The 21,119-nt window shown below is 31.9% G+C and overlaps 2 protein-coding genes across 4 annotated transcripts; one reads left to right on the plus strand and one right to left on the minus strand.

Annotated features, from left to right (window-relative positions):
• Positions 1–1,754: 1,754 nt before the first annotated feature.
• LOC148229616 (protein lifeguard 2-like) lies at positions 1,755–12,471 on the minus strand. 3 transcript variants are annotated; one of them, XM_088197390.1, is made up of 8 exons: positions 12,422–12,471; positions 10,094–10,121; positions 9,945–10,017; positions 7,158–7,342; positions 5,123–5,332; positions 4,944–5,050; positions 3,116–3,275; positions 1,755–3,044 (listed from the first exon to the last, which is right to left on the minus strand). In XM_088197390.1, the coding sequence occupies exons 3-8, from the start codon at positions 9,967–9,969 to the stop codon at positions 2,682–2,684; spliced, it is 1,050 nt and encodes a 349-aa protein (XP_088053516.1). In that variant the 5' UTR covers positions 9,970–10,017; positions 10,094–10,121; positions 12,422–12,471; the 3' UTR covers positions 1,755–2,681. The 3 variants fall into 3 exon arrangements, with proteins under 3 accessions (XP_088053516.1, XP_088053517.1, XP_088053518.1); XM_088197391.1 differs by lacking the exon at positions 10,094–10,121; XM_088197392.1 differs by lacking the exon at positions 9,945–10,017 and having other exon boundaries at positions 10,072–10,121.
• Positions 12,472–14,344: 1,873 nt separating this feature from the next.
• Positions 14,345–19,074, plus strand: LOC148229617 (beta-1,3-glucan-binding protein-like). The gene is made up of 8 exons (XM_088197394.1): positions 14,345–14,504; positions 14,781–14,987; positions 15,051–15,241; positions 16,001–16,116; positions 16,196–16,353; positions 16,432–16,677; positions 18,602–18,729; positions 18,790–19,074. The coding sequence occupies exons 1-8, from the start codon at positions 14,381–14,383 to the stop codon at positions 18,970–18,972; spliced, it is 1,353 nt and encodes a 450-aa protein (XP_088053520.1). The 5' UTR covers positions 14,345–14,380; the 3' UTR covers positions 18,973–19,074.
• The last annotated feature ends 2,045 nt before the right edge of the window (positions 19,075–21,119 follow it).

Raw genomic sequence — 21,119 nt, forward strand, 5'->3', positions numbered from 1 at the left:
TGTGATCGTCTGCCGATGTGACAATGTGACAAATCACATCCTTTATAATCTTGATTCGAGATAACTCTGGAGATGCGGATGTTGGTGGGCCAATTGCATCGCTTGATTACTCAACCAACGAAATATACTCACGCGTCGAATAAATTGAACTTTAAAATATTGTTATGCAAGAAGTAGTTGACAATAGTGGTTTTTACGTAGGTAGACGCATTGTTTATCGCGAATTATTTACGCGCAAAGGGTAGTTTTTCTGCTGCTTAGCAGGTAGGTGATATGTGAAACCTCTAATTATTACGTTACTGTCAAAAGGGGTTGCTTATTTTCTTTTCATAATATTTGAATTGGTCGTTTTTAGTTAACGATGCAGAAGGTTGGTTTAATGAATATGGTTTAATTATAATATTTTATAATTAAACAATATTCAGCACTAACTTTGCATTTTAATTATTAGTAGACATTTTAGAATTATATATCATCACAAATAATGAACAGGTAAACATTTAGAACTCTGTAGAAAATAAATATAATTTCCGGGTTTTGATGCTGAAAGGGGGTGACTGCAGTCAGATATAGACGCCGAAAAGCTGGTAACAATTTATTCAGTTATAGTACATATACATAACTTAAAGGATTGGGTGCATTGTTGATGACCGTTACCAAAAACGTTCATTCATTAACAATGAGACAAATATCATGGCACAAGAGAGATTTCTTTTGACCACACAACACGACTCGTTAAGAGAATCCCTTTTGGAACAAAACGGTATGGACGACGCAATAAATCACCACATCGCAAACCCTTTCCGAAGAATTCGAAAATCTGGACAAGCAAAAACCTTGCTTTCAAAAATGCAACATCCGATTTCTCGAGTTCCAAGAAGCCACTGCAGCGATTGGCCAGCAAGCGTGCAACCCCTAAAGGATATAAGCCCGGACTCCGATGAGAAGAGAGAAGACGGTCCACTGCACTTGAAGCAGACGGCTGAGGCACCAGACGAGACGGGCAGAGACGAGCAGACAGCCAGCGAAGCAGTCGATCTATCAGCAGCCATCCGGAGGAAACAGCTACACGCCCTCACCGACAGACCTGAAGATCACACCTGACACTCGCCGCACGCAAGCACAAGAACCCTGAAAATCATATACCGGCATCACCACCTGCGCCACCTTCACCGTAGTCGAGAGAAATGTCAAGCCGTAATCGTCCATTTGTCACATGTAAATATCACTTAATAAAAAGTCCATTTAGATTCACATAAAAGTCACATTGGCCGCGAGGTCAACCACCCTCAAGGCTACGCCCCCCTAAAATAATATATCATACGTGTAAAATTGTTATCGAATTATGCAAAAACTTGCCGAAGTATGCTGATACGTTGCAGTTTCCTGATAATATCCGTTATTGTAGCGCAGGTAGATACAAAAACAACACAGTCGTATTTTCATGCGACGCATATGACTTGGCTAATGTATGTGTAAAATTGGAAGGCTTGGTGTTCACTGTTCTAGACATTACGAGGGTTTAACCGTGGCGTTCTTTTCAGTTATATTCTATTGTGTTAATATGTCGTTATCTTCTGCAGGTTAACCCTTTGTTTGAATTATGCAATTGTAAAGTTATATTACATTATTTTTTCTTGTATCGTTTTGTAAAGTTTGGCGTTAATTGTGCGAGAGACCACCATTACATTACATTATATATGCAGTAGAAAATCTTACTATTTACAATCAATATTATAATTAAACACAAATAATAAGTTTGAGTGTTATTTATTGCGATATAGTTACATAGAATTCAACATTAAATATTATTATTTTTTCACACAAATAATACACATTGAAAAATACAAACCAGGAATTGTGAGGAATAACATAAAATATGCACATGTGTATATCCTGATGGTGTATTTTTACTATCAACGTTATAAAGCACATTATAGTGTTATCAATTTGTTGTAAAGAAAACAATATATTTTTTATTTACAAATTTTGTTTTAAATTATGAATGAAATAGCAAAAAGTTTTAACATCAATCTATATTACAGCAATTAAGGGAAATGTGAAATAAATATGAAATATTCCACATAAAGATGTTGTTGTAAAAATAGTTCTAATCGTCAATGATCAGACTTATGTCGTTTATTTTATTTTTTAAATACAACATTATCCAGTACGTAAATATGAAAATCTAGGTTTAAATTTACGTTTAAACATTAATCCAATATATCACATAAAAAAATACACAAGTGATTAAAATACACATTTTATTTTAAATTACAACTTGAGTTATTTAAGTTATACATTAAACTTTATAGATCTAAAAAGTAAATTAAGAAATTATGCAGTAAGCATCTTAAGAAATAAATTCACTACATTGTTTTTAATGCACTGGAATGTTATCCTACAATAGTGAGAAGAAATTTTAAGCAAAATTTAGCAATGAAATCTTATAAATTGCAATTAAAGATAAAATAACATTCAACTTAAAACATACATGAAAACAATAATATATTCATTATATAAACACATACCATACTCAGATTCAAGAAAATTAACTAGTCCAAGTTTATCTGATGTATTAATTATATCGAGATGAATTTTGACCATTCACTGAATCCAATAATAAATTACACGTAATAAAAAAACTTAATGCAGAGTCAGATAATTAAAAACAGGAATACTTAATTTTTCGCCACACCAATAATGGTCAATATGTAAAGGAACAGATTAACAACATCCAAATACAGATTCAGAGCTGCGAAAATATACTCTTCGGGTGAAATTGAATATTGATGTTTTCCACCCATCATTAATTGGGTGTCATAGACCAAGTAGAACGAGAACAACAGTGCGCCGAGTGACGAATACACAAGCACCAAGATTTTAGACTTGGGAAGGAAGATGGCAATGAACCCAAACAGCACCAGGATGATTAAACCGACAAACAAAATTCCGCCCAACTTGGTGAAGTCCCATCTCGTTTGGAACGCGAAAAGAGTGAGTCCGAGGCAAACGGCCGCTGTTAAGCCGACAGCGAGCAGCACCTAAAATTAACAATACAAAAATCAGAATACAAACCATGTGCGGATATGTTAAATAATTTATTTATAATTACCACATCTGTTTGGTACATCGAAGAAGTCACACCCAAAATGAACGATTCGGCAAATGTAAAGATTCCCAGGAAAATGAAGTTATGGGGTGTTTTGCGTCTTACACTCGAGCAGCAAGCCATTGATAGCAACGTTACGATCATAATAGCGAGTGCTATCCACCTGAGTTGAGAAAAGTAATTAAAATTAATATAATCACAAGACAACGGAAAAAATTCGAATTCAGAAAAGATAAGAATCTAAAAGTATATAAGCATTAAAGGGTAAGGTACGAATATTGTTACAATTTTTTTTTATATCTCCGCTATTTTTATTAATATATAATTGTATTAATATTGAACATTTAAAGATTAGTGCAAATTTTTATGGTCTGATGAATCAAAATTCAAATTGTTTGGATCAAATATTATTTGACGAAAAGGTAATTAAATTAAAAATACTATTTAAAATTGTAATTTTAAATATGTATTTGATCTTGCATATATTGATTTTTTTTCTATAATTTATCTAATTTATATTAAGTATAAGGATATCAACAAAAAATAGTTTTTGGTCCTAAACTTTTGAACAGTAATGACATACAAATAACGTGTATTTTGAAAAAATGTTTATTTTAAATTCACAAAGAAAATTTTTCTGTGAAATAAAGTTTTAGACTTACCTCATCATTGTTTAAAATCACATATTTTCAATCCATATATAGAAACTTTACTGATATTGTATTGTGCGGTTTATTTTCTTACCAAAAGGCAAATTCGAAACACCTTACTTTTATATAATGGACCGCATTAGTCCGTTATATCAAGCTTTTACTGTATAAGTAATTTCTTAAAAAAAAATTTTTGTATGTACAAGATTAAATTAGATTTTCAGGTGTTCTAATGCGAATGCTGCATTTGATCAAGCTGTTATTAGTGGCAGGAGTCTTTGATATTACTAGCAGTAAAAGCAATTAATCACCTGACAGTAACTTTCGGAAGAAGTATGGCGGAACTAAGCTTCTCAACTATGTGCATAATATAATCACAGATGTATGGAAGAACGATGTACTACCAGAAACTGGAAAAAGGGAATCATACGTCATATACAAACGTAGCGCCAACTCCTTCAGTGTGAGAACTATCGAGTTACATTACTGAATATTGCATATGAAATAAATACAGCTTCCGCATACAAACTGAATTTATTGGTTACTATCAGTGTGGATTTGTATCATATATGAGAGCTCCTCAATTAGCTGCAGGCTTTTGAGCTAAGTTTTGCAAGGATAATTGGCAGGGACAAATATAGAAAAATACAACACCTCAGGTGGTTCGAACATCTATTCCGCATGGATAACTCAAAAAGTGGTTAGCTTTCTATAGTGACAGGAAGTCGGTTAGATGGAGTATAGCGATATCTGAATGCTCAGCACCGGCAACAGACAGAGAAAGGTTAAGGAATATCTTAGATGAGGATAAAGCTCACAGGAATGATAATGATCATAATAAATGGTAACCAATTTAAAATTCATGCAAAATACTACTTTGACAGATAGCTGGTTCTCATATCTTGTCGACAATCAATTGATAAAGCCATTAGAGTGGATTTGCTATTCGGATTCCAATTTGAAGACTTCAGCTTGTGATAAATTGCATTATTCTTATTTGATCTGCATCATTAATCCTATTCATTTAAAAAATATATATATATATGATTATTATTATTTTGCAGCAATATTAATGCCTCACCCTAAATTGGTCAAATTTATAGATATTTGCAGATTTTTAAAAAATATTCTCTGAGATAATTTCAACTGGAATGTTTTAAATTTCTTCATAAAATACTTACAATAAAGCAGGATGTTCTCTTGTATATTTTTGCGTAGGCTTATGGAACGTGAAGAGGACGATAAAGCTAAGTGTGACGAGTAACTGACACATCAGAGTAGCGTAAACCTATAGAAAAGTATTTTTTATTAAATTGATTACGTAAAATGTAATAGATATCGCAATTGCCAAATATCTCACCTTTCTTATGAATGCCATTCTAATGGTTTTATCGCTGAAATCGAAACCTTTTACTTCTCCATCTTCGCCTAGATCACCAGTTCCGCCGTATGTCGGTTGATTCTGCGGAATGTATCCTCCAGCAGGATATGGGCCGCCGCCCGGTGGGATTTGGCCGCCGCCGCCCGGTGGGATATAGCCACCTCCGCCCGGAGGAATATAGCCACCTCCCTGAATATAATAAAATGTTTATCAATGATAAATTAATATTTACAAAACTCATATATGTTCCCTTGTTTCCCAAGTAAATTATCCGATTTATCAGTTGACAAGGTCTTAGGTATAATCGTTACTTACAAGATAATCATTAGATAAAGAATTACCTGAAATAATCGAGGTATATTACATAACAATATCGTATTTTTATTTATAAATAAGTCGGATTCAAAACAGATTCTTCATCAACGCAACGGAGGAGCAAAAATTGCCCAGTCAGTGGACGTTGTTTTAACACTTAACCGGCGGGTCGTTTTTTTCCCGCATGATCTGTAAAAATGGGCTGTTTCGCGAGAACTTTACGCAACACAGATTTATAACAAAAATATATGATAACTTTTGAATTAAACGGAATTAAAAAACAAAAATTTATCAAATGTTCTGCGTTGTATTGGTTCATATGTTAAAATTATTTTATCAATGGTTTTCAATCTGTGGGTTGCATAAAATAATAATTTATTATATCTCTAGTTTAAAAAATAGATAATAATTAATTATGTAAATAAAATGAACTATGTGAATTATATTTCGGTCTTCCATGGGCTAAATTTGTTATGACAAGCTTTGTCACGCTTTAAAAGTAATTTACGATCGTGTTTTATTACTTTAGCTTGTTGATGCAAAGAGTTCTTTGATTGTCCCCCACATGTGAAGTTGTGGCGACAATAAAAATATTTTCGCTTTGAAATATTTTTTTTCTTGTAGTACAAACCTTCATTCATATATGTCATCACAAAACACTTTAGTGTTTGCTGGTAAAACAACTGGACCCATCGTTAAACGTCAGAAATTGTAAAAGGTAGTTATTACCCGTGCCGCCAATTACCGCCAGTGGACGAAATCAGTAAATACTACCCGACTCGCCGGTTAAGTGTTAATATTTTGATTTCATTAAAATTCATAGTATTTCATCATTATACGACATACATTTTTCTGACCTTTCACATACAAATTAAATTTTTTTCAATTTGATATTGATACATGCACTTATAAAATACATGTTATGGAGTTCTAAATTTGTAGGTCTTGCCACTTAAATTGAAGATTTGGAGAGAAAAAAAATGCAATTTAATTATAAGACACTAGAAAAAAAACTAAAAGAACTACAGAAGGTACACTATGATTTTTAATACTAGGAATAGCTTTCAGAACTAATATGAGCAGTTGAAAAAAAATTACATTATAGTCGGGTCTACACATGTATGTAAACAATCTTTTTCATACATGAACAAACAGTCCAAAGAAATGCAAGGTCATTTTTAACATTAATTTTAGAAAGGCATGTAAATTGTGTATAATTCATATTCTTTAAAAATTCTGTGCATTAATAATTTCAATAATAAAAAATCATATTTAATTAGTTTTATTGATTTAAGTCTCAATTTATGTTTTCATATCACAAAAGTAAACCCATACTAATATAGCAGATTATTTCACAACACTAAAGTGACTTTGACAATTTCATAAATAAAAATAAAGATTTTTTAAATACAATGACATATTCATTATCTTGGTGAGAAAAAAATATTACAGCATATGCGTTAATATAATCACTATTTATTTCCTATACTTACATTGTACCTCTGAAAGAACAATGATGCAATATTGATTTTTTAGTATGATACATAAAAATTGCACAATTACAGTAAATTTATAGAAGTGCCATTTTAATAATAAAAATATATAAAATAAAATGGAATTACACTTATTGTTGATATGATGACACAAAATAATACATAGTGATTTTTTATATATTTAAATTGAAAGTGTTATACAATACCATGTTTGGATCCGGATAGCTGGGATTAACAAAGCCTGCCTGGGGCGGGCCTTGGTAAGCAGGCTGTGGGTATCCCGGTTGCGGAGGATAGCCGGGCTGCGGCGGATATCCACCTTGCGGTGGGTATCCGCCAGGAGGAGGATAGCCTCCGGCCGGCGGAGGATAAGCCGAGTAAGGTTGGTTACCTAAGAGAAAAACAATCGTTAACAATCATTTTTTAACAACACGGGACATGCAAAATACATATCACTCTATCAGTACAAAATGAGAACAAATCAAACCTCTGGAAGAACACTGATGCAATTGCAAAATTTTCTTTATTAAACATACTACATAAAAAGTAAAACTAACATGATTATTAGTTTTGCACTTGCGAATTGTTCCCCTGGACAATGGACATGTTATCTAAATCTATAATTATGAGCAGGTTTCATAAAATATACACTGAATGAATATTTCCATCGGTTACATTTTGATGAGGTTCTGAATGTGTGGAAAATGTTTTTCTATCGCAATCGGGGTTTAGCATATGTGCATATTTGCATACATTAAATTATTGGATTATGATATATAATCAGTAATGGTAAAAATATAGCATTAAAATAAGTATCCAATATCAATGCAATAAGTTTGTTATGTATGTATTTAATATAATAATATATAATATTATTAATAAGCATTGTTTGTGAATTAAAAATCAATACCAGGTATGTCCATTTTATATGGTTTCTTATAAATGATAATATCATGCATAAGTTCAAGTATAGATATATCCCAACAAGGGTTATATCAAACGCAGATAAATATTAAAATAACTAGTGTTTGCATGCAAATAATAATAACAATATCTACATCTATTATAGATTGATTAATGTCTCCTCTTTTACGATTATTTTTTTGTGTGAAACATTTTTCCATCTCTTTTAAAATATGTTAGTCATTCTAAAGCTGTTGCTAAAAAATAGTTATTAAATTATCTTCATCTATTATCTTTGCCTCTTATTAACATCCATTAATCGTTTCTCTTTATTAGATAATAGTGAAAAAACAATAAAATCTTTTAATTTTTACAACTCTTCTGGACATTTTTTTTGCAGTTTCGTTTTAACTGGTATTCTGAGATAATAAAAGGACCGCAGTTTGGAGAATGCGAAAGAAAGGAGTGGAATAGAAACCGCTAAAGATAACTTTTTTGTTGGCAAGTCAATAAGTGCCATGGGTTTTAGAAAAAGTAAAAAGAAAAGAGTGGAATGAGATCGGCAACTCTTGAGATTCACTTGAGGACTGAAAAGAATTTCAATTTATCATTGAATTATAAATTCTTGATGCAGTTCTTTATAGTTAATTTTTGGGATGCTTATCCCGTCAATCGTATTGTACTATATTAAAATATGGCAGATGGAAATATTGTGATCGAAATTGCATGATGACGTATAATTCTTGTTCTTGAATACTACTACCTAAAACTAAATGTTGGAATCCTTTCTAAAACATTTATTTTGGAAAATATTTCCGTATATAAATAATGCGACTATTCAAATTCAACGTGATGATATTCCGAAATTGTGGGTTTGATATTTTTGAATTAGGCTGCAATCACTAAATTTACATCCTATAAACTTAGGGTATATTTTAAAGAAGAAGATTACGAAATACAATTGAAAATTGAGAGAAAAATTGTCTCTTGTTTATTTTGGCCAAAGCTGTAAGTTATTTGTTGGGTTATTTATATTATTTTATCAGAAGAAAAACATACTGGTGAGCAATTAAGACGTTTCGTAATTTTCGGGTCAGAATTTAATATGGTTGTGGTCAGAATTTATATTAAAAGGCCAGAATATACGCGGTCAGAGTAAAAATTTATATTAAACTGTAAGAATTATTTTAGCAGATGGTCAAAATATTTTTTTCAGTCTATTTATTACAGTTCATTAGTCAGTATTTATATTATATGATCTGTATTTTAATTTCAAGGTCAGTTTTTGTTAACAGATGGTCAGCATAATAGTACATGGTCATTATCAAGGTGTTTGGTTGGACTCGCAACATTGTCAGATGTCAATACAACAAGCGTTATTTCAACTTCGTTCGTCACTCTGAATACCTTCGCGTCCTACATACAACTAAATAGATTCGTTGAGTTATTCATGGGGTGTTCACTGTTTTGGTGCGAGCGAGATCTTTTATAAGATATTTCTAAAAAATAATTTATTGCCTATTTATATAAATGTTATATATTTTTTAATTCACACGATTGTCCTATATTTTTTATTCTAACCATTTGATATTTAATCTGACCCAGAATAATATAATTACAACCATTCATTATATTAATTATGATCGACATTTAATTTTATTCTGAATGTATGTTATTTTTATTTATTCTGACCCTGAATATTAAAATCAATATACATGCACATGAAACTTGTTTTGAATGCCGTAGAGACAACATAAAAACATTAAACTAATTTTTAAACATATTTTCATTATACCGTTTAAAGGTTAAACATGCAGATTTGAAACCCATTCAAGCATTATTAAATTATATTTTGTATTTTTGTAAGAAAGTGTAGAAACCTAAATTTTTACCAGTTTCAAACATAAATTATGACCAATTTGCAACATTTGGTTCAATGCCACCAAATTTAGTGTGAGCACAACGCTAAATTAATATCATGCACATTACTGATTGAAGCTCTTGTAAACGAAACTATCTCGACAGTCAGTGGGAGGTATATAAAACGACATGCTGTAACTGCAACTTTATTACTGTAATAAAGAAAAAACCTGGATATCCAGTGTTCTGCCACATTTTAAAGTTGCTGTATAATAATGTATTTATTTAGAAATTGGACTGCAGCTGAAAATGTGAACGAACATATTATTGATTATTTAGAATAGATCTTATACATACTAGTCATTGTTTCGTTGCTGACGTGTGATCGACTCTCGATTGTAGTCTACCTGAAAAACAAAACAGATAAAACCTTTAATTTGTAATATGGCGAAGATGGACGAATAAATTTGACAGCTATTATGCTTCTTACTAAGTTACACAGCTAACCACAGCACAAGACTTGCGGTGCACATATAGATAGTGAATCATGGATAGTTACTTGTATACGCTAGATAAGATATTATATCTAATTTCAAATAATTGATAAAGATAGTAACTACAGCATGATTCATAAACGTACGTTTTATGATTTTCGTAAATAAGAATGGAACTTCATATAAATCAATTCAGTGGAATCAAATCCAATGAGATGTTCAATAAGCGAGTAACACAAATCTATATAAATAACTGCCTTCCTCAATTTATTTACACAAATAAAAAAAATAGTTTTTAAATTTAAGTTGTGAACGCACACATTTAGAATTTTAAGCTTGAAGAACAGCCTGAATATCTAATATGAAAAATGGATTTTTTAAATTCTTTTGTGGGAACCAACGGTTGACAACCTCTAGTTTAAAACAATGTGATTCACATTCAGAAATTACTCTGTTAAAAACCAGGAAGAGCATGGTATAAGTTGGCGAGCGCTTTTGCCATATCATATGTGCTCACACGCGATAAGTCACATATAAGGATTGCAATAATACCGGTATTACCGAGAGAAAAACAGTCAATACCGTTATTGACATTATTAATGTTTTTTTATTAATTGGTAATAAAAAAAGACCAAAAAAATAATATCCATTCATTCATAGTCGAATGGAATACTTTATTGCTAAGTTTATTATGTAATATATTATTAAATGTTGATACATGCTTGTGAATTTTGAGAAAAAATACATGGATTCAAAAGTCGGAAAAAAATATTTTAATGGGGAGGTAGTATAGTAGACAGCTGATAACAGCCGATAATGTTTTATGTCCCTTATGAGAAAAAACGATAAACAGATATTTTGTTTGCTCTTGAGTAATTTCAGTTCTCGTTTATCTATCTCAGCACCCTTCTTTTAGGAGAGTTGGGAACGTCTTTGAGTCACAATGGTCTTAATTTAACCCTACGGCTCATTGTACGACGTACAACTTGATATCAAAAAACATTTAGTGTGTGCAAATGCAAGTCAATTTAACCCTTTACGTGCGGAATTAAATTTCATAAAAAGTCACGAAATGAGTCAATTATCCATTAAAAAATGAAGTTGAAGATTTAATTACGATTTTTTTATTTGTATATAGTTATTTCTTTATGCATCTATATTGACCTTCAAAATTAAAAAAAAAATTAATATCTATTTTAAAAATTAAAAGTCTGCCTCCTTCTGCCAATTCCTTTCCCCTTTTTCCTGCACGATGAGGGCACGATACTGCACACTTGATAATTGCGTTGGTAATTTTTTGTCCTCATACTTCGTCGGAAAATGCTAGCCTATCAATATTCGACTTTTCGGTGGGTCCTTTATCTTTTTTCCTCTTCTGGTAATTGTTTTTTTTATAAATTCTAAAATTGTAAACAGTGAAATTCGAGGCACACCAATACTCTTCGACTTCAAAATTAAACTGAATGCAAACTATATAATATATTATATACATATATTTAAACATATATTGCACATGTGGATTTCATTGGAATGACAGATCTTTGACTAAAAAAAATTGGATCACTCCCCCCAGAGCTCTTGTGTACAAAAAAATAACATGTGTTCTGATTCTTGGTAATAAAAGTAATTAAATGAGGGTAGAAAGCCATTGGAACTTAACATCATAAAAACATCATTATACATCGTAAAAAAAATATGTGTTAAATTTGAGACAAAGACCTGCTTTATAATATATTTGGAAAGAAATAATAGTAATAAAGCCTTCAATTACCTTTTTTGATAATGAAATATAAAATTCGATCCAATCTACACTTTATAATGATAAATTGTAGATCAGATTTTAGTAATTATTATACACGAATGAGTCATTGTTTGATATTATGAAATTCATCTCGTTTAAATGAAAATAAAATTATGCGTCAATCGAAAAACGATATCAAATGAGTCAGGTGTGATAATGATACTGTTGTGCTTAGAAACGGGTTTGGATTGTTATTAAAATTGACAAAAAAAATCGATCGAACGAAGTTGACAGTCCAGAAGATTCACAACAATCTAGTAAGTGTCAAAGTGAGAATGAGTCATTGGCGTGCTTGTCTTCGACGTAAGACACGGACGTGCGAAGAGGACGAATGCGGTAGAGGATAGGGCGAAGGAGGGGTAGGTATAGATATAGGTAGAAATGTACAGAGACCCAAAGGGGCGCAACTGACCTTGACGATGGAAGCACGACGTCGCTCTCCGTCGGACCCCAATTGGAAATACCGACGGTGTTGCCAGCGTCCGATTTCAGTGCACTTACCAATACCTTCTTATAGCACATAGTCTCACAACAGCCGGTCACAATTATGGCTACACTTATCATACTCGATAGAAATAAAGAATTGATTTAATTTGACAAATAATTTTGTACTGTGTGACCTTACTCATAAACATAATATAGACAAAAAATAAGACCCTTTCTTGCTAAAATACTACAACTGGCAGCACACAGAAGCAGGGCCGTAGCGTAAATTGAAAGCAAAACCAACTTGGTAATAATCCATATTCAAAAAATATATTACACAGTTAAAAGCCTATTCGCCATGAAGATACTGACATTAAAACTCATTTTATTTCTAGGAAAAATCAATTTCACAGAAGCAGCAACTGATATTTAATTTCTGGAATTAGAATTGCTTTAAACTCCGCATTGATTTACGGCAAAATTCTGTTAAAATATCAGAAATAAAACGCATAGAAAATACAATTATACCACGTAGAAGGTTGCCAGGAGAAACATTAATTGATGCAGAAATTTCAGTAGAGAAAGAAATTATTCGCATTATGAAAAACGTACTTGACTGATTGCAACGAGAAATATCAACACAATATTCAAAACTAAAACTCTTCTTTCAAAAACAGGTGAAAATAAACTATGTCAAAATTGCATAAATTTTGGCAATTTCTACGACACGATGGAAACAAATTTTTCACACAAATCGAAAACCTTAAACTTCTGCTTACTACACGTAATGAAGTATTTTATTGTGTCATATGCAGATGATGTATTAACGAATCTTCCCATTTCACTTCATACAAAAAGTATATTTTGACGTATTTGCGAGCTCGAGTGGGACAAGATCGTATTAGTAATATAACTCTTCTTAGCATTGAAAGATTAACATTAGAAAAAAATGATTTCTATTATGTGATTGATCAGTTTGGATCGTCAAAATCAGAAAAAACTTTAATAAACCATATATTCATTTTTTATGTTATTTTTTTTTAAATTCGTTACTTGTTTCATTTGTCTTGTCATATTTGCTTATTTGTGTTTTGCTATTATGTGTTATTTACTTTGCTGGAATTTTTAAGTGGATTTTTGTTTAATTTAATTACCATTTCTTCCATCTACTTAAAGACTTCCCAAATTTCCAGTGGTTACGGATAATGTTTGGTAACTATATTTGATATAATTCATTACGTTTGTTTGTGTTTCTTTTTTATCTATGATTTGCCTTGATATCAATAATGTATTTGCTGTTCGAAATTTTTAACAACATATTCGAATTTTGCTGCCGTGAAAATTTATGTCAATAACATTTAAGAAATGTTCTAATAACGGACGTATGGGGGCCAATATAGATTTGTTATGGCCAAAACTGGTCGGCGCAAAAGTAGCATTGTTGTGACGGTTTTCGCTCTCTCGACCGGCAAGCCTGTAAGGGTTCGGACGTGTGCCGTCGCGCGTCCGCCCCATTTTTGTAATGTAATCACTGTAACCTTAAATAAATATTACTGCAGCGGCTCAATCTGTGTCTCATTGCCACCCGTCACCAACACACCGCTAAAGACGTATTCGAAAAATATAAAAATACAAATTAAAATAGGGGGTTGGGCTCCAAATAACATTTTCGTCCCCAGGCGCAAACTACTCTGGCTTTTTCAATTATTATATTTTATATTATGCTATATTTTTTCAATTATTGTTTTTTTTTGTCTTTAACGTATTGCGATTATAATAAATAAACTAATTTTTTTATATTTATACTTTGAAACCAAACGCGATACGAATAACCTAACAATTAAGTTATCAACTTGAGGTCAGGGCTACAGAAATAATATATTTTTTATTATCTCAAATCATTTTCTTCATATCATTTTAATATTTTGCTCTAACAAGACGAGTCATGCTTTATCTCCTACATATTTATTTTTATTTAGTATATTTTATTGTAACTATTAGTTCATATGAAGTGCCCCAAGTGGATTTTATATTTTTTAAAGGAATCGGATTTAAAGCTAGTATTATATGTAAGTTAACTCAATTTAAATTTAAATAAATATATCATTCAATACATAATTTAACGTATAGTATTATTGCTTAGCAATTGAACTGAACATATATTATTATATTAAAACTATTTATTTTTAGTATTACAGATAATTAACAATTAAAATATTTTGTAAAACTCAGACAATATATATTTATTTAATTTGGATTTACATTTATTTATTGATATTTATGTGAAATCTTCACGACAATTGTATTAATTTTTATTGATTATTAATAAACGTAATTTATTTCAGCTGACAATGATGTGAAAAATTTCACAATATCTGGCCTTGTTAGGGGTCAAGAGTGTTTTCAAGGAAACGGTAGAGAAGATAACGGCCGGTATACTTACGAAAATAATAATATAATTTTGGGGCTGGGTGATAGGATAGAATATTATGTACTGGTTCGGCATAAAAACTATGGTTATATGAAAACCGAGTTAAATACAAGAGTATTAGGTATATTTAATTCAAATAAATAAAATATTACATCATCAAAATTAAAATAAACTTTGTTTTTAGCATTTAGCGATTTCGATGCCTCTTGGAACAGAACAGGCGTGCCTGAAATAAAATGCAATAAATACTCGGAGACGAAATACGATAATGTTAATCAAACTTGCACAGGTAAAGTGATATTCGAAGATAACTTCAATGCAGGCCATATTGATAAGGAGAAATGGAATACAGAAATTTCCCTTGCATCGAAAGAAGTAAGGATCTAATAACCATTTTCTCTGTTGTCGAACGAAAACGATTGTACGCGGCGAGCACAGGCGTTTATCGCATATAGAAAAAAAATAAAGTAGCATAGCATTGGTAAATCGACCTCCGGTATCTATTTGCATAACATATGATAGAAATATAGCTTGAATCGTGAAAAGTAAGATCTTAATTATTTTATTGAATGAATAAATGATGAAAATATTTAATTTTTAGATTCGTATTACAATCCCAAGGCATGCGACGCATCTATCGCATGTATGGACCGCACGCCACTGATATACATATGCATATACATATATGTACCAGTGGCGTGCCGTCCATATATGCGGTCGATTCAAAACGCCACCAGCATGCACGGTTGATCGACTATAAGCACGAACGAATATCAACACGATTACGTGATCGGCTGAGTCGCTCGCCATCAACCGTTCATGCTGGTGGCGTTTTGAATCTACCGCATCTATGGACGGCACGCCACTGATATGTACATATATATCAGTGGCGTGCCGTCCATACATGCGGTAGATTCAAAACGTCAACCGCATGTACGGTTGATGGCGAGCGACTCAGCCGTTACACGTGCTCGTGTTTATAGTCGATCAACCGTGCGTGCGGGTTGACGTTTTGAATCTACCGCATGTATGGACGACACGCCACTGATATATTTATAGAACTTATTTATAATATATGTATTGATACAATTTTTCATGTGTAATTTCTTAATTTTTATCACCTTAATTATGTAGGAAAAGGAATTCGTATTTTACCAAGAATCGGCAATTTCATTTGAAAATAATTCATTTGTAATTTCTCTCCAACGACTAGAGAGAGATTTACAGACGGGGGAATTGAATCTTGACGGGTAAATCGTAAAATTGCTTAAAATAAACTTTTTTATTTTTAATATTTCTTTTATATTATCTATATTTTTTAACTTTAAGGTGTACCAGCGATCGTTGTAAGGTAACCGCTAGAACAGGTACGGACATTTTACCCCCCTTTATTTCTGGTAAAATCACCACAAAAGAAAAATTCAGTTTTAAATATGGTGAAGTTGAAATTAGAGCTAAATTGCCAAAGGGAGATTGGATTTATCCGCGTGAGTTTTTTGCAGATATATTTTTCTTTTTATCATCACATTTTTATATTTAATTCATTCTCATATATATTGTTTCAGAAATTTATTTAAAACCTGTGCACGAAGCGTATGGTCCACAAATATACGGTTCTGGCGAGATAAGAATCGCTATGGCCCGAGGAAATACAAATGAAGGGTCAGAAATGTTAGGAAATTCTGAATTATACGGCGGCGTTGTTCTCAATCATCCAGAAGTATGTCCACGTTCCGGTGTCGTTGTAAAGAAAAAAGCATCTGGTAGTTGGGGAGACAATTTTCACAAATATAGTCTAAAATGGTCAAAAGGTAAATAATTACACATGATTTATTTCGTACTGTTAAATTACAAAATTCATCAAGTTTAGAAACGGTTTTCTTAATTTTTTCGGTATTTTAATATTCAATATCGGTATACCGGTAGTTTCTAATGCACAATTTCATAAAAATTTCACCAAACAAGGTATTTCGTAATTTAATGTTAACTTTAGCAAGGGGTTCTGGCAATTGAATCGGGATAAGACTCGTTTAGAGCTCCTTATTAATGTGAAAAGAAATTCCCTGGACTACATAAATTATATAACATTATGATAATTTCCGAAATTTCTGATTTTTGTCCGATCGTCATGCACGTCGCAAAGCGCGCGGGCATATGAAATCTGCGACAGTGTGGGCGCTTACTCGAAGTCGTAGATCTCGGCCGACTTCAGTTGTAGCTTCGGTTCGGACAACTTCCAGAGAGTGTAGTAGAAGCATAAAAGAACCCAAATAAACACGAAATTAAATGTAGTCATGGTCCTTTTTATTTTTTAGGCAATGTATTATTTAATTTTGAATTTTCGGATTAAAATATTTTATCAAACCAGACGGCTCATCTAATATTTGTTTCATAATGGAATCGTAAACTGCAAGTAATTGAACTTGGCTCAAAAAAAATTTCAGAATAATTATCTTTTCGGTGGTCACGGAAAGCTAAAGCGTTTTAAAACCATTTTCTTTCATGTTTCGTATATCACACATGTCAATAACAAGAAAAAAATATACTATATAAACAGCTAATTAGATCAGTGTTAACAAACGCTTGCTCGGTGTAGAGTAACACTAGTAATATAGAACTAAACTCGAAGTAATTTAAATAAAGCGATACAAATAATACTTAACCTACTTTTTATATTAACCAAAAAAAAATGAATTGTAGATTTTTAATACTATAAATTTAAAAACACCTAATACTCTTTGAAAAAACTAATGCTATTCCACACACTTTTATCTGTTTCGAAAATAATACAAAGCCAACAAAAAAGATTATTTTTCGATTTAGTACGTTTATTAGTACGTAGTTAGACGAGTTACAAGCTAGATATCCTAGCTTGTAACTCGTCTTTAAAACATGAATTGTCAAACATTCGATCAAAAGTACAACATTCCAAGGGCTTGTTTTTTGTTATAAAGAAATCATTTCGTGAGCTGAGGCCTTCTATATTTGTATTCAAGAAGTTTTGGTAAATATGTGCTAGTTTAACAACAACAAAAAAAATAATAATGATATTTGATAAACACAAATCAAAATATTCTTATTTACTAAAAAATGCGATTAATTAAAAAATGTGTCGTCTTCGAACATCGAACAGAATTGATAAGCTAGTCTCTGAAAATCTGACTTGCATAAATAGTAGTTGTTTATTTTTGTTTGGGTTATATGTTCTGGATTTCTTAATATTTACCTGTTTTTTTCAAAAAAAATTTCACTCGTTTCGAAATTAAACAATACGTCTATCTTGTAAATATACTATTTTATAATATTATAGAATACATATTATTTATTATAATAAAACATATGCATTTATTATAATAGACTACAATATTAAATTGTTATTAATTAAATAACATTATGTCGCGTTAACATTATGTCGGTTGTCATTTTTTCGTGACACGTTATTATTGTCCATTTTTGTACTGAGACAGACGCGATAACGGTATTTTTTATACTCACTAATTATACTTAAACTTTGGATTTTATTTGCGTTTGATATTCGTATGATCGATTCGAGTAATTACAATCAAGGTTTAAAAAATATTGATTTTGCCGCGACATTAAATTTAATTTTACAAAGTATATTACAAGAAAAATGGCGATATAACTCTCCGTCAAATTACAGTTACAATTTACAAGTTTTCTGCTTAAGATCAAATTGATTTTTTAAATGTATATGTTATATATTTTAAATTTCAGATAAAATCGAACTATTGGTCGATGGTGTTAAGTATGGAACCTCGATTACTTACGAAAATAAATATGACTCTAATTGTCCGTATACCGAGTGGAGTAATAAAAAAGACATGTCGCCGTTTAACGAAAAGGTTCTCCAAATATAACAAATATATCTCGAGTCATAGTACTGAAGATTTTTTTTCTTTCAGTTTTATCTTTCCATTGGATTAGCAGTCGGGGGCGACACAGAATTTCACGAGGTCCAGAAACCATGGGGTAATAATGGCACAAAGCGAAAGATGGAGTTTTATAGAGCAATGGAGCAATGGAACCGTACTTGGACGGAAGAAAGTAAACTGATCATAGATTATATTAAAGTAACAGCTTTATAAAATTCTAAGACAACATAATTCCATAAATTTACTCGGTACTTTTAAGAGATTATATTGACAATAAATGTGTAGGTACGTAATAAAAATAATGATAATTTTAAAGTATTAATTTCTTATTCAATATTATCCCATTACAAGTGTAAGTGTAATCAGAAAATAGGCAGTTGCCTAGGAGCGGCAAATGATCACAGAGCAAGTTTTGAAAATGGCAAAATATTCATAATGCACGAATTTAGTTCACACTTTGTCTTTGATAAAAAATGTCCAAAAATACACTTTCAACCCTAATAATATTGAATGACCGATAGGTCATAAAGTAGTAAAACTTCATCGCAAAAATCTTTTTTAAGACGTTTATTGACGGTGGCAGCTTTGGCGCAAATTGATATAGGCGAGCGGAAATGGCCCGGGTCTCACTTAACCCTTTGAGGAGTATCGCCGTACTTGTACGGCGGTCGACCTTTCACTGTTTTGGCGTACCCCAGATAGTTATATATAGTAACATATATAACTGAAGAAACAATAAAGAAAAAAATATTACTTTTTAATTTAAATGATACCAATAAATTAAAGGGTACAAAATAAATTCACAAAAGCCGAATAATATACAAAATAAATTAATGGTATTTAATAATAGAAAAGTGTTAAAATAAATTATTAAAACATACTAATACAAAAAAGTAGTAAAATATAATTGTTTCTAACATAAGAGGGCTGATCAATCGAAAATGTACTTAATGGATATTCACAAGAAGAACACAAGAAAATATACTTAATGGACATTCGAAAATGTCCATCACTTTAAAGGCGTAGACATATTTCGTTGGTTTAATATACGAACGCAACAATTGGTTGATTGTTTTTCACTGGAGACCTTCCCAACCTACGATACAAAAGACCGGTCTCCAAGAGAAATGGGGGACACTACGGGGCAGACTGCAGAGCAGCACACGAGAGACATATAGACAATCGGTCACGACCACGAGCAACAAGAGATCTCAGAGGATCATCCCGAGAACATAATTTATCCGCCAGCCTTTCCACCAGTGCTTGGAGAAATGCAGTACACTTCAATAGTTTGTTTCGATATACAATGTAATACTAAATAAATTATTATCAGCTTTCTAGCGTCTATTTATAGCTGCGAAGTCACACCCCTCGGGCCTAAGAACCCGAAAGACCTATTTTCCGACGATGATTACATATAAACATTTGAAACTTGTAAATTATTTTTTTAAATAAATTATGGGGTTCACAGGGAATACCTATAAGTCCATCAGTGTACATAAGCAAATACAAAACAGAGCAGTTTTAAAGCTTTTATTGAAAGTGACGCAATGACAGTAAAATAAAACTTCTTACGCCATTAATCCACTTATCATTTTTTTATGCCGGCCAGTGTGGACCGTACATGACAATAGTCGGAATAAACTAAGAGCATCATAATAGTTATGCGAGACTTTCTGCAAACTGGTTGTCTAATTGCAATAATTCATACTTGTTCAAAATATTTAACAGCCGTCTCTAATTTGCTCAGATGACATGTTGCAACCTGTTTAAACTTCAACGCAACAGTCTTAAAAGTCCAATAAGTGAACAAGCTAATCTAATTACACTTCTAGCTCGTTGTAATTGGTCGTGGCAGCAAAGATAGAGTGAGCAATACACCTCCCTCAGGTTGGTCAAGTGTATAAAATCGGATACACAGCGCCCAAACTAAAAACTATCATTTGAGACTTGCTTCCGACAGCACATCAAAATCAAAGACTTAAGCTATTCATACACACGAGGGCTAGAACTAACTCGAATAAAAAAGTGCGGTGATCATCAACAAACAAGATCTAAAAAGCAGCCGCTTCCCTCTCCACGTCAACGTGGATCCGGCTCGATGTCCATAATCCAGAGTTCAACCCGGTTTGCAGACAACTGAATCATTCGGACGCAGACGCAGATAATAGGACTTTGCGTATACGTTAAGATAAGTATATCATGGTAGTTGTCTGTTGGACTCAATTTTTTGAGTTTAGTGATTCGTGGGGTCCCAAAGATTGGCGAGCACTGGTCTATATTATGTTCCGCCAGATTCGCAATTTGAACCCTAATGCGTTGTACACAAAGCTTTGTATATTAACTATTTTGTTTGTATT

The sequence above is a fragment of the Plectrocnemia conspersa genome, unplaced genomic scaffold (genome assembly GCF_051122295.1).
Source record: "Plectrocnemia conspersa isolate PC_06_02 unplaced genomic scaffold, ASM5112229v1 ptg000011l, whole genome shotgun sequence".
Classification (NCBI taxonomy): domain Eukaryota; kingdom Metazoa; phylum Arthropoda; class Insecta; order Trichoptera; family Polycentropodidae; genus Plectrocnemia; species Plectrocnemia conspersa.